This window comes from Stegostoma tigrinum, chromosome 26 (genome assembly GCF_030684315.1).
Source record: "Stegostoma tigrinum isolate sSteTig4 chromosome 26, sSteTig4.hap1, whole genome shotgun sequence".
In the NCBI taxonomy this organism is placed as follows: domain Eukaryota; kingdom Metazoa; phylum Chordata; class Chondrichthyes; order Orectolobiformes; family Stegostomatidae; genus Stegostoma; species Stegostoma tigrinum.
In genome coordinates, this window is record NC_081379.1 from 26,665,674 (window position 1) to 26,679,938 (window position 14,265).

General features: G+C 40.1%; 1 protein-coding gene across 3 annotated transcripts in view; it reads right to left on the minus strand.

The window, feature by feature from the left end:
• Window positions 1–233: 233 nt before the first annotated feature.
• Window positions 234–14,265, minus strand: part of LOC125464118 (vacuolar protein sorting-associated protein 37B-like) — a 37,629-nt gene continuing 23,597 nt past the window's right edge. For all 3 annotated transcript variants that reach the window (XM_048556198.1, XM_048556200.2, XM_059655065.1), the window contains 2 exons: window positions 3,891–3,973; window positions 234–2,830 (listed from right to left, as the gene is read on the minus strand). In XM_048556198.1, coding sequence (XP_048412155.1) covers window positions 2,333–2,830; window positions 3,891–3,973 — 581 coding nt within the window. In that variant the 3' untranslated portion in view covers window positions 234–2,332. The remainder of the gene's footprint in view (window positions 2,831–3,890; window positions 3,974–14,265) is intronic.

Here is a 14,265-nt window from a genome sequence, read left to right on the forward strand (position 1 = left end):
GCACAGAAATGCAGCATGATAATGTTTTGTTCAAACTAAAAGCTGAAAATATTTAGCAGTATCTTACACTTAGCTCTAATGATTCAGTTTTCCATTTAAATATCCATGATACAAGTTTAATAATTATAATAATTTAGTGCTAAGAGAGCAAATTCCACTCATGACTCACATGGCAATTAAATACAAGTTTTACTGACAATGTAGAAGAATTGAAACTACTCACAAGCAAAATGTTTATAGTACTTTGTATTTTATTACTAGAATGATTAAAATATTCTGAGGTAACTTTCTGTAGCTCACCCACTACACAATTAATAAGCAGTTCTAAACTATAAACTTCACAAAAGTGTGTTGTCAAATATTTCAGTTTGAAAAAACATTTGAAATTGAAGTGCTGAGTTTTTCCTATTGTAGGCACTGTTACAATCATAAGAACCACTTCCAATTTTTGATGAAGACATTGCAGCAGACAATTAATCTTTCAAACCAACTTAAGCAATTTGACCAAGTTATCTCAAATACTCAAACAAACTGCTCAATTGTTAGCTTAAAGATGTTGCCAGGTTATTTGATTGAGTTGTGAATGGCAAAATGTGCCAGAGATTTCGCGACTCAACACTCAACTTCAAGATCATAACAAAACACATTGAACTGTCAGTTACTTGCAATAGCACATTTTAACACAGAAGGAATCATCTTACCACCAACTAATTTTTTTCCATTTTAACAACAATAGGAAATTACAGTCTTCTTATTAAACATACTGCACACTACTAGTTTAAATAGTCAAATAACCTGATTACCATCAACTGTCCCCTTCCTCTTCCAACTCCATTTCCCCAAAATGCATACATTTCATTAAAAGTACTGCTTGCATGAGCATCACAAGTTTACAAAGTAAAACATTTCCCACGGTCCCTTATGACAAATATTACTAAGGCACATTACAAACATATGTTTAGACTCAATATTCAGCCATATGATACCTTGAGTCGAGTCTGCAAATAAATGAAGTAGCCCATTTGCTTTTAGCCCTGAATGGAACCACTTAACATGCATCATTGATCAGGTAGAAGAGACAACTGTGCAATGCAGCTGACTGATTTAAAAAATTTGAAGTTTTCTTAATTCATCTGGGTGAAACAGAGTCATCTGACAGTCTTCCTTTAACTATTTTTAAACACGATATACTTACACAAATTTAAATGAATTTCATTACAGGGTAACAGTTTAAAACAGAATTCAGCTCCTGTAACTCTCAATAGAAAAACATGAGACGGATACTTAGTTGTAGATTAGGTGAGGCAAAAAAAACTTGTGATAAGTCTGACATTCAGATTCATTGACTTCAAAAAGCTGGGCATATAAACAGTTGAAGTGATACATTCCTTTTATTCCTGGTGCTAAGACAAGATTTTAAATCAAGCTTTATAATTAAAGCAAAAAGTCAAAAGTGTCTAAAGAGAACAATGTACGGTTTAGTCACAGGTTTGTAAAGATTTAAAGTGGCTGGTACATATATTGATAAGACAAGCCAATATTTCAACATTTTGGCCAATCCTGTTTAACTGATCACAGCTGGTTAAGAAACTTAACATGACACTGAAGTGAAAAATAAATCAGTATTCAATTAATTTACTCCATTCATTTGAATGAATGGAGATTAGTAAAACGCCTCCTTCCTTCAAAAACAGATTCAACAAAGGGGTGGAAAAAACCCCATACCCAAATCATAAAGTCACACAGGCGTCATCTTCAGTGTCCTCACCTGACCCTTCCTATAGGAATCAAAACTGCTAGCATACCTTGACCTGCCAGGGTCAGTCTATGGAGGATCATTAGTATATAAAAGCTGAAAAATATAAATTTTCAGGAACAAATCAACTTTGCTCTATAAAATTCCAGAAACTGTCTGCTACTGGTCTGATCTTAAATTTTAATTCACTTCTTATGAGAGTATTTGTATTTTTTTTTGTAAATGATTTGCATCAGTTGAATCTAGTAAATTTCTACTGATGGCCTCAATCCAAAAAGTGCAACAGATTCGAAGAGTTACAAAATTGAAATAGAGGGGTAAAGGCCCCATTACATCTGAACTTTTTATCCAAAAAGTGTTTGCACAAAATAGAACTTTGCTGCTATACATAATTTTCTGAAATTCTTATGAAAGATGCCATGTGGAAGAAAACTTCTGATTTGCAGTTTCCCAACACAAAAGATGTAAGCCCCTCCTCAAAGAAATATAGGTCATGTATGCTTTAAGAGACACTGAATATTTCAGTAGAATTAAAAGCACCTACACAAAAAGTGCAATGGACTCCATTTAATAAAATTACTGCAAAATAAAGCCTGGTTGAGGAGGACGCTGTCCAGCTTTCTGAGCGACTGGTGGAGGACAAGGTGGCCTGTACTGTAGTGGATGACCTAATTGAGATGTGGAACTTGGAGCAGTGTTTCCAGATCTTGGCGGGATAGGAGGGAAAGCAGCAGGTACTGGATAAGGAGGTACCGACTCCGCGCCCAGGGCCGCACTTGTGAATGGAGTGGGAAAGGCACCTGGTTGAACAGGTGGGGGTGGTGGAACCCTCCTAGGCATGACAGTGGGAGTGTTTGACTCTGCGGAGTACGAGTTCTGATTTGTTTGTACTGGCTCAGGTTGTTTCAGTAGCTGTGGCAGCCGTGCTTGATTTAGCCTCGGTCCTTTTAAGACAATCTCCTGCAATTTCTCAATTTTTACCCGCCGCTGATGAGCCAGTTTCCTTTTATTCTGATATTGCTCAATGAAAATGTCCAATGGCATTTCACCATCCAGAAACTCCTGAGCCATGATCTGAAAATGAGAAATTAAGACCATCAAGAGTTTTCTCAATGCCAATATTTTGCAATAAAGGGGAAAAAAACAAAACATCAGTGATTCACACATCTTATTGCATTCATATGAACATGAATAAAATCTAATCTTAGCACGTAGAACAGATTCATTGTAGTTTAACTACTGGATTCAAAATCACATTGCAATCACCAACTTAGCATTGAATATCTGTTCCAAATATATTCTTCAATACGCAGACTTTAAAAGGTATTTAACACTGTCAAATCACAAGTGTACCAGTTGTTGCCCGTTTTGTAACTAAAAAAGGTATTATATTTTAATTTGAGTATGGAAATTTTGAAATGAACAGGAAGAGACTCTGTCTCTAATTCAGTATGACTTCCTAGCAACAAACTTGCTATCTGCTGTGCAACCATATTGTTTTTCCAATGACTGCAATGAAATTACATTGCTGATGTAAAAATGCACAACAGACTTGGTCTCTACCTCCTTCAGAAATGCTTAATTGGAAATACATACTAAAACAAAAAAGGTGAACGAAAATGACAGCCCTTTGTCATCAATCATGTCAAAACATAAACACACACACACCTTTTTAAGAAGGCAGCACTGTAGCAAATATTCCATTTGTAGGTGGAAATAATGGTACAATTGAAGAAACTATTTTTATCTTTAGTAATCTCTGTCATTTTTCTTCCACATCGTTTCTACACTGAATAAATGAACTGAATTTCAGGTTTTTGCAGATAAAATATTCAGAGCTCATGAGATGAAGAGGAAAATCACAGCTTAACCCGAATTTAACCTCAACTCCCCATAGACTTGTTGCAATATCAATGGGAGTAGGAAGCCAGCATGAATATATTCCTTCTCCATAGCCCAGGGACACTAAACCCAAGTACCAAGTTTAATTAAAATCAGTAAACAATAGATTCAGCTTGGGACTTCCTCAATGTTTCCATCTTCCTCAGTGACATGACTTGTGGTGCAGTTACTCATTGAACAAACACCTTAACTTTTTTTTAATTAAAATGCTTTAATTGTGAGATACATTTACCTCAGTTTCCTCTTCAATTTTTGCTCCTTCTGTTTGCAGCAGTGCAAGTAGTATGTCTAGTGAAGTCCCACCGGATTGACTATCTGTACAGAAAATAATAGTTTTAATGTCAGAACTTTCCGTAAATCAAGCTGTGTTGGATATTTTGCTAAATAGATCAAGACAATTTACTGAGATAACAAGGTTTAGAGCTGAATGAACACAGCAGGCCAAGCATCAGAGGAGCAGGAAGGCTGACATTTCGGGCCTAGACCCTTCTTCAGAAATGGAGGAGGGGAAGGGGGTTCTGAAATAAGCAGACAGACAGAAGATGGATAGAGGAGAAGATAGGTGGAGAGGAGACAGACCGGTCAAAGAGGTGGGGATGGAGCCAGTAAGAATGACTGTCGGTGGGGAGGAGATAGGTCAAGGGGGCAGGATGAGGTTAGAGGTAGGAAATGGGGGTGAGGCCTGGGAGGTGGGAGGAGGGGGATCGGTGGGAGGAAGGACAGGTTAGGGAGGCGGGGATGAGCTGGGCTGGTTTTGGGATGCGGTAGGGGGAGGGGAGATTTTGAAGCTTGTGAAGTCCACATGGGAACCCTGCAGCGCAAATGGTATCAAAGCGGAATACGAGGTAAATAGATCAAGACAATTTACTGAATTCCTGCAACCTTTGGGCAGCATCGTTGTGGCACTGCAGGAGGCCCAGGATGGCCATGTCGTCTGCGGAATGGGAGGGGGAGTCGAAATGGTTCGCGACTCAGAGGTGCAGTTGTTTAGTGTGAATCGAGTGAAATACCATTTGCTTTCTCAAATAGCTGCTGTACTTCTATGTTAACTTTGTGTTTCACGTTTAAAGGGATTTGGGTGACCTTGCACAAACAATGTTTAACAGTTTTGTATCATCATAAGCTAATTCTGTTTTTCCTATCAAAGTTAATTTCACATTTCATGTTGTATTCAAATTTACCCACTCACTTAGCTAGGCAATATCCCAGACAACATCAGAAATGGTACATTGGAGACCTTTTGAAAACAGAGAAACACTGTCCTTTTTGGTTTCCATTATAGATTCTGAAAGTTACATCCTAAAAATTGTTAGGTGCAATTTCCTTTTAAGTCATGCTGACTCCACCTAGTCACATGATCGCCCAAACACTATTTCCATTTCCTGAATGGCTAACCCCAGCAATTTCACAGATGGACGTCAGGCTAACTGGCAAGTGGCTCCTTGCTTTCTCCCCACCACCGTATTCCAAAATCTAGAGAATTATGCAAGATCAAAACCAGTATACAGTCTATTTCTATTGTCACCTCTTCTACAGCCATAAATGATGGAAACCATCAGGCCAGTTATTAGCTATTAGTCTCACTAATAAAGAAAAAAAAAAGTGTTGAAGAAATTAATTGTGTTAAAATTCCTCACTCCCCTTGTTTCCCCCCCATTACATCTGGTATTTGCATACATCTATGAAAACAATTACAAAGTACTTATTTATTTTCTCATCTTCAGTTATAATTTATCATAACAAAAAAAACTTTCAAAAGCCTGAGTTATTCGTCTATTTTAATTTTTAGCAGTTGTTACAAAGGGAGAATGACTAGCTTCTGACTGGTTTACGCATATTCTGTTTTCTGTCTTTACCAATCCTTTGGTCATCCTTTGCCAACTTCTAAAATAACTCCAGTCCTCTACGTTACTACTACTTCTGGAAACATTAAGTTTATTTTCAAGCCAAACCCATTCCAAGTCTCTGATTGGCCACAGTGAATTGCCTCTGCAATGGATCATTTATTCCTAAATGAAACACGTGTGGAGAGTTGTAAATATTTTTAAATGTTCATTATCGCTCATCTGTCAAATAATTTAACTTCCCAATTCACCCTAGCAAAATCACCCCTTAAATATTTGTAATTAATGCTGAAGATCCAGACTCCATATTCAAATATGTGTATCAGTGGAGCTGCGTGTGATATTCTAACAGCATGATCAAAAACAGCCTGTCCCTGTTTGGTTGAATGCATATTGTTTTCAGGAACTATTTTGAATTTATTTTGTGAAGCTCTTCTCTAAATATTGGACACATCAAACTGACAACAATCTAAGTGAAAATTAAATAAAACTTATTTGATTATTGAATTACCTTTGGCTACAAGTTCCTCTTCTTCCTTGGGAAATATTCCATCCAACAGCAGAGCTACCATTAGGAGGTTCCTTCAACTTCTCCCAACAGTTTCTTGTTTTTATACCCCACCCATATGAATTGAATTCCCATTCCTTCCTCATTAATATTTTAGTCCAAATTATAGGATGACAATGTTTCCCTCGACTAATTTCCCACCCACCTTCCCAAAAGTATAGTTGCGAGGGCCCTATAAATTAAAATCCCTCTCCCTACTCTACACATCCAATCTTCTGGTCTGTTTAACCCAAAGTAATTTCACACATGGCTCAAGGTCCAGATTATTAATCAGGACCTAGCTCCTCACAACATTCTCAGCCGAATCAGTAGTACTAGAGTCCTAGTGAAACAAGGAAGTTTGCAGCACAAAACTAAGCAGCCAACTATATCAATGCTGGCTTTAAAAACAATCCAAAATGAATATCACCAGCTTGCTCACTTCTATAGTCGCTCCGCTTTAAAATTCATCCTTCACTAAAAAGCAATACCATCTGCCTCCGCAACTGTCAGAGACAAAACACAGGAAACCTGTCCTCTTATTCATCCCCGAATGTTTTAAATCAAAATTTCCATAAAACGTCCAATTGGTCTTCACTGTTCCAACTGAAACAGCAGTGTCTCACTTTTCATAAGGAGTGCACAGAATCAACAGCATCTTTTTTAAACAGCTTTAAACCCCTTTAAAAGTTTCTTTTTGATTCACTCATGGGATGTGGGCATCGCTGGCTGGCCAGAACTTGTTGCCCGCCCCTAGTTGCCCTTCAGAAGGTAGAGGTGAGCCGCCTCTTGAAGTATTACAGTCCAGGTGCTGTACATAGACCCACAATGCCATTAGACCGGGAATTCCACAATTTTGACCCAGTGACTGTTAGGGAATGACGATATATTTCTAACCAGGATGGTAAATGGCTCGAGGCGACCTTGCAGTTGGTGATGTTCTGCTGTATCTACAGCCCTTGTCCTTTTAGTGCAACTGGTTGAGGGTTTGGAAGATGCTGCCCCAGGATCTTTGGCAAATTTATGCAGTGCATCTTGTACATTAGAGACTACTTCTACCAAACATCAGTGGTGGAGCGACAACAATTATGGATGTGGTACCAATCAGGCAGACGGCTTTGTCTTGGCTGCTGCCAAGCTTCTCTAGTGTTGTTGAAGCTGCACTCATCCAGGCAAATAGGAATTACTTCACCTCACTCCTGATTTAAGCCTGACAGATGGTGGCCAGATTTTGGGAAGGCAGGCGGTGAGTCCACTTCATTGTCCGGTCAATGGTGATCCCCAGGATGTTAAATGCCGAATGCCGATGGTTGGGGGAGAAAAAGAAAGAACAAGAGAGGAAAGCTCAGTAATGGTGACACCATTCAATGTCAAAAGGTGCAACAGTGAGATTGTCCTTTATTACAAATGGTCATTGCCTGGCATTTTTTGACATAATTATGATTCTATTTGCCATTTTTCGGCCCAACTGTGCATGCCTTGTTGCGTTTCAGCACGAGGCTTCAATATGAAGATTCGCAAATGATGCAAATCATTGGCAACTGTCCCCACTTCTGACCTTAGGATGAAGGGAAGGCATTTGATACAGCAGCTGAAGATGGTAGGGCCTAGGACAGTCTCAAGGAACTCCTGCAGATGTCCTGGAGCTGAGATGACTGACCAACAACCATCTTCCAAATGTGCGATGTATGATGAGCTATTGGAAAGTTTGGCTCTATTCCCAATTACTCCTTTTTTGCTAGGGGTTCTTGATTCCAAACAGGGTCATTTGAAGCCTTGATATCAAGGGCTACCATTCTCTCTCCACCTCTGGAATTCAGCTCTTTGGTTCATGTTTGAACCAAAGCTGTAATGAGGTCAGAACCTCAGTGGCCTGGCGGAACCCAAACTGGGTGCCACTGAGCAGGATATTGCTGAGTAGGTGCTGTTTGACAGCACTGTTCATGACGCCATCCATCTTACGGATAATGATCAAGAGAAGATTGATGGGGTGGTAATTGGCCAGGTTGGATTTGTCCTGCTTTTTATGTAAAGGACATACCCGGGCAACTTTCCACATTATCTGGTAGATATCTGTTGTAGCTATACTGGGACAACTTGGCTAGGGGTGCAGCAAGGTCTGGCGCTCAAATCTTCAGTAATATTGCTGAATGTTGTCACAGCCCATTGCCTTGGGGTTTTCAGGATCTCCAGCAGTTTCTTGATTTCATATGGAATGAACTAAATTGGCTGAAAACTGGCATTTGTGATACTGGGCTCCACTTGAGGAGGCCAAGACAGATGTTCCACCAGGCAGCTCTAGTTTAAAGGGTGAAGCATTCGCAACAAATCTAATCTTTTCCAATGACATGCTGTGGCTCTCCCATCATTGAAGATGGGATACTCGAGAAGCTTACTCCTGCAGCGAGTTGTTTACTGGTCCACCACCATTCACAACTGGATGGAGGCAAGACTAAAGAGCTCAGATCCATTGGTCGTAGGTTTGCTTCACTCTAATCATTCACTGCTTATGCTGTTTGGCATGCACGTAGTCCTGCTTTGTAACTCAATCAGGTTGACAGCTCATTTCTAAGATATGCCTGGTGCTGCTTCTGGCATGCCCTCTATTCTTCACTGAGCTATAGTTGATTTCCTGACTTGACGGTAATGGTTGAGTAGGGGGATATGCCAGGCCACAAGATTGCAGATAGTGTGTGAGCACAGTTGTGATGACCCACAGCTTCTCATGGATCCAATCGAGTTGCTAGATATATTTTAAGGCTACTCCATTTAGAGCAGTGAGTGTCGCAGAACACAGTGCAACGTATTCTCAATGTGAAAGTGGGACTTCATCTCCACGAAGTATCAGTGCAAGTGACCACTGCACAGCTTATCATGAACAGATGCAACTGCAGCAGGCAAATTGGTGAGGATCAAGTCAAGTATGCTTTTTCTCACCACATGCCTAAAGACCCAGCCTAGCAACTATGTCCTTTCATATGGGAACCAGCTTTATCAGTAGTGCTGCTGCAGAGCCACTCTTGAAGGAGGACATTGAAATCGCTCATCCAGAGTATATTCTCTGCCCTTGCCATCATCAGTGCTCCCTCCAAATGTTGTTCAATGTGGAGGAGCAGAGAGTCAGTCAAGGGAAGACAGTATGTGGTTATCAGGTTTCCTTGTTCACATTTTACCCAAACCTCCAAACCCAATACTGAAGACTTTCATGGCAATGCCCTCCTAATTGTGCCATCATCTCTGCTGGGTCTGTCCTGCAGGAGAGGCAGGGCACAGAGGGATGGTGATGGTAGTGTCTGGGATATTGTCTGTAAGGTATGATCCTGTGAGTATGAGTGGGCCAGGCTGTTACTTGACTTGTCTGGGAGATGGCTCTCCCAATTTTGGCACTTGTCTCCAGATGCTGGTAGGGAGGAATTTGCAGGGTTGACAGGTCTGTCTCTACTATTGTCATTTCCGATGCGGAGGTGGCCAGTCAGGTTTAATTTTGTTTTTTTGAGACTTTGAAATGATTGATACAACTGAGTGGCTTGCTAGGCCATTTCAGAGGGCAATTGAGAGTCAACCACATTGCAGTGTGTCTGGAGTCATATATAGGCCAGGATGGCAGATTTCTTTTTCTGGAGGAGATTAGTGAACGATATGGATTTTTCCTACAAATCAGCAATGGTTTCATGGTCATCATTAGCCTAATACAAATGTTACTGAATTCAAATTTCACCATCTGCCGTGGTGGGATTCGAACCCTGGTCCCCAGAAAATTACCTGAGATCCTGGATTATTAGTCCAGCAATGCCATCACTGGGCCATCAGTCTCTTGGTTGTCAAAAATTCTACTATGGAATTGTGGTTTGACCATTGATTAGCTTAAGACGAAATGAGACAATACAGTCTCCTATGGCACCGTACACAGAAAGTCAAGTACAAGGTGTAGCTTTTAGAATAATTTCAAAATGGAATGTAGCAGGGGACTTAAACAGATACATAAAAGTGATGTGGTACATAAAAGTGATGTGGTTGAAAAGGGGAAACAACTCAAATAGATGGGATAATGAATCAGGTTATTCCTAATCTAGACCATTTTGATTAATTTTTTTGTTGGAAATAATGCCTTTATAAAAAAAGAGTGGGTGTATTTTCTTGCCCTCAGCTGGAACATTGTTGCATTCCAACATAAATTTAAAATCTTTGTAAAATTAAACTAAAATCTAAAACAGCCAACATGCTTCAAAAAAAAAGGGGTCTTTTTTTGTATCTAACTGCAGCTTCAGTTTCTACTGCTGAAAATTGAATGGAGCTAGTTCAGAGCCCACTAAATTAACAGATTAAAAATAATGCTGAACTGTTTAACGAGAACTAGCATTAATAGCTGTATCGACAGACCTTTTCTCCTGGCTAACTCAAGTATAATATATCTTGTTTAGATTAGAAACATCTTGTTCAGCCTGACCTCCACAGTTGGAAACAATGTCAAATGCCCCCTTACTGATAAATGTTGCGAAATATCTTTCATATCAAGTGTATTGGAATACACATTCACCTTGAAACGTGAAGGGAGAGCTTTTCAGAACCTACACACATTGGAACACTGACTATAATTAGACGTTCATGGGATGGATTCATGCCAATGTTTCCCCAGAAAGTTTCAACTTTAGTTATGCTATGGTGATAAATTGGTAACAAAGTATTAGCACTAAAGGGTCAGTAGTTGATAGGACAAAAAACCATCCCTGGAAGTAATTACCCACCTTTCAATAAGTGGCAGTGAACAAAAATCTAGAGGTAAAAGAGTGGAAAATACTTTCTACATTAGATTTTTTATTTTACAAAAAAAAGGCAAACAGGCTCAACATCAAATATTGGTTCTCACCGAATGTCTCAAACTTCTCACTTCACTAATTACAGGTATTTCTCCTATAAAGTGACAGTTGTGTTCTTGTAACAGCACTTCAGAAAATTGCCATAAAAAACCATGTTACAGGGGAAAAAAAATGACTACACCTGTAAGCAAAAGTTTGTGATAGCCAAACAGCATCCTCTATTCATCAATTGCATTACAGCTAATTTGCATTAACAAAACACATGCTATAGCAAAAATATCTGTACTGCTAATCTGGGTTCACATAACTAAATTGAAAACCAGTACATTTTGTTACATTGGAGCAAAGTAAGTTTCTTTTCAAATATCTTTGAAGGATTAGAGTGAGCACTCATCACTGACTCAATGGCTAATAAAAACATGTCGATTATAAATTAACCTCTTTCCCTACTAGCAGCTGTCACCCATGTTGGGTAATTGGTAGGATGTAGATTTAGATCACATGATTCTAGAGTTTTTAAATCTAATTAGTACTGGAGGAGATGATCAACACTGTTCCTGTACTAATGTAACATTCAACACCAGAGTATGGACAATGATCTCTAGATTTTCTCCAAATTTTGAAGCAATTCATTAATCAGCTTACAAAAAAGAAATACGCACTCAAAATAATTTCCTCTTTGTCCCTTTAATCTGCTCCCCCCACTCCTGCTTTTTTTTTTGCTGTCAAACAAGCTGTGTTTAATCCTGGTTACTTTTTGAACAGAATTCTTATTTCAGTAACTTTTCTCTCTGCTTGTATGTCAATTTTTTACTTCCACTTACACATTATGAATCTCGAGCCCACTGTTAATCTCAATAGTCATGGAGTCAGAGATATACAGTATGGAAACAGATCATTTGGTGCAACCTATCCGTGCTGACCAGATATGCTATATAAATCTAGTCCCATGTGCCAGCATTTGGCCCATTTGCCTCTAAATGCTTCCTATTCATACACCCTTCCAAATGCCTTTTAAATGTTATAATGGTACCAGCCTCCACCATTTCCTCTGGCAGGTCTTTCCATACTTGCACCACCCTCTGCAGGAAAATGTTGCCTCTTTAGGTCCCTTTTATATCTTTCCCTCTCACCTTACACATATGCCCTCTAGTTTTGGACTCCCCTGCCCCAGAGAAAAGACCTTGCCTATTTACCCTATCGATCCCCCCTCATGATTTTAGAAGCCTCTATAAAAGGTCACCTCTCAGCCTCCGACGATCCTGGAAAAATAGCACCAGCTATCCAACCTCTGCCTAAAGCTCAAACCCTCCAACCCTGGCAACATCCTTGTAAATGTTTTCTGAACCCTTTCAAGTTTCACAATATCCTTCCTATATCAGGAAGGCCAGAACTGCACGCAGTATTCCAAAAGTGGCCAACAGTGTGCTATACAGGCATAAGACATAGGAGTAGAAGTAAGGCCATTCAGCCCATCGAGTCCACTCCACCATTTAATCATGGCTGAAGGGCATTTCAACGCCACTTCCCTGCACTCTCCCCATAGCCCTTGATTCCTTGAGAGATCAAGAGTTTATCAAGGCATTTAATGTCCCGGCCTCCACTGCGCTCCGTGGCAATGAATTCCACAGGCCCACCGCTCTCTGGCTGAAGAAATGTCCCCTCATTTCCGTTTTAAATTTACCCCCTCTAATTCTAAGGCTCTGCCCATGGGTCCTAATCTCCCCACAAAAAAGGAAACAACTTCCCAGCGTCCACCCTTTCTAAGCCACGCATCATCATGTAAGTTTCAATTAGATCTCCCCCTCAACCTTCTAAACTCTAATGAATACAGGATGAGAGTTTGCTCGCTGAGCGGGAAGGTTAGTTTTCAGACGTTTCCTCACTATTCTAGGTAACATCATCAGTGAGCCTCCAATGAAGCGCTGGTGTTATGTCCCGCTTTCTATTTATCTGTTTAGGTTTCCTTGGGTTGGTGGTGATGTCATTTCTCAAATATCGCTCTAATGAATACAATTCCAGGATCCTTAGCCGTTCATCGTATGTTAAACCTACCATTCCAGGGATCATCCGTGTGAATCTCCGCTGGACACGCTCCAGCACCAGTATGTCCTTCCCGAGGTGTGGGGTCCAAAATTGGACACAGTATTCTAAATGAAGCCTAACTAAAGCTTTATAAAGTCTCAGAAGCACATCACTGCTTTTATATTCCAACCCTCGAGATAAACGACAACATTACATTCGCTTTCTTAATCACAGACTCTACCTGCAAGTTAACCTTTAGAGAATGGCCAACACTCCCAGATCCCTTTGTACTTTTGCTTTACGAATTTTCTCACCATTTAGAAGATAGTCCATGCCTGTATTCTTTTTTCCAAAGTGCAAAACCTCGCATTTGCTCCCGTTGAATTTCATCAGCCATTTCCTGGACCAATATCCTAAACTGTCTAAATCGTTCTGCAGCCTCCCCACCCCCTCAGTACTACGTGCCTGTCCACCTATCTTTGTATCATCGGCAAACTTTGCCAGAGTGCCCCAGTCCCTTCATCCAGATCATTAATATATTAAGTGAACAGCTGCAGCCCCAATACTGAACCCTGTGGGACACCACTTGTCACCGGTTGCCATTCCGAGAAAGAGCCTTTTATCCCAACTCTCTGCCTTCTGTCAGATAGTCAATCCTCAATCCAAGCCAGTAGCTCACCTCGAACACCATGGGCCCTCACCTTACTCAGCAGCCTCCCGTGAGGCACCTTATCAAAGGCCTTTTGGAAGTCTAGATAGATAACATCCACTGGGTTTCCTTGGTCTAACCTACTTGTTACCTCTTCAAAAGAATTCTAACAGGTTTTATTCTAACAGGAATTCTAACAGCCACAATGTAACCTCCCAACTCCTTTACTCACTCAATGCATTGACCAGTAAAAGGCAAACAAACTAAACATCTTCTTCATAATCCTATCTACCTTGGACTCCACTCTCATGGAAATATGAACCTGCACTCCCAGGTCTCTGTGCTCAGTAATACTTGCCAGGACTTTACTATTAAGGCCATAAGTCCTGCCCTGATTTGCCTTTCCAAAATGCAGTATCTCACAATAATCTAAATTAAACTCTATATCAACAGACTGGGAGGTAGCAGATGTGTCTCCAAAAACATCTGTGGATCAACAACTCAAATGCTATGAACTTAATTTGATCAGCCAGCAAAACAATCTCATTTCAGCAAAAGATGTTGCTGCCTTCCCCACTTTAATGGTGATTAAGAAATATGATCAGCTGCGTAGTTAACAACTGGATAGCACTGCAAATAAAATTTTGTGAATAAGAAAATACTCGTGGCTAACAACTGATTCTATTACTAATTTTTGTTTGCTAACACTGGTGCAGCAATATCTT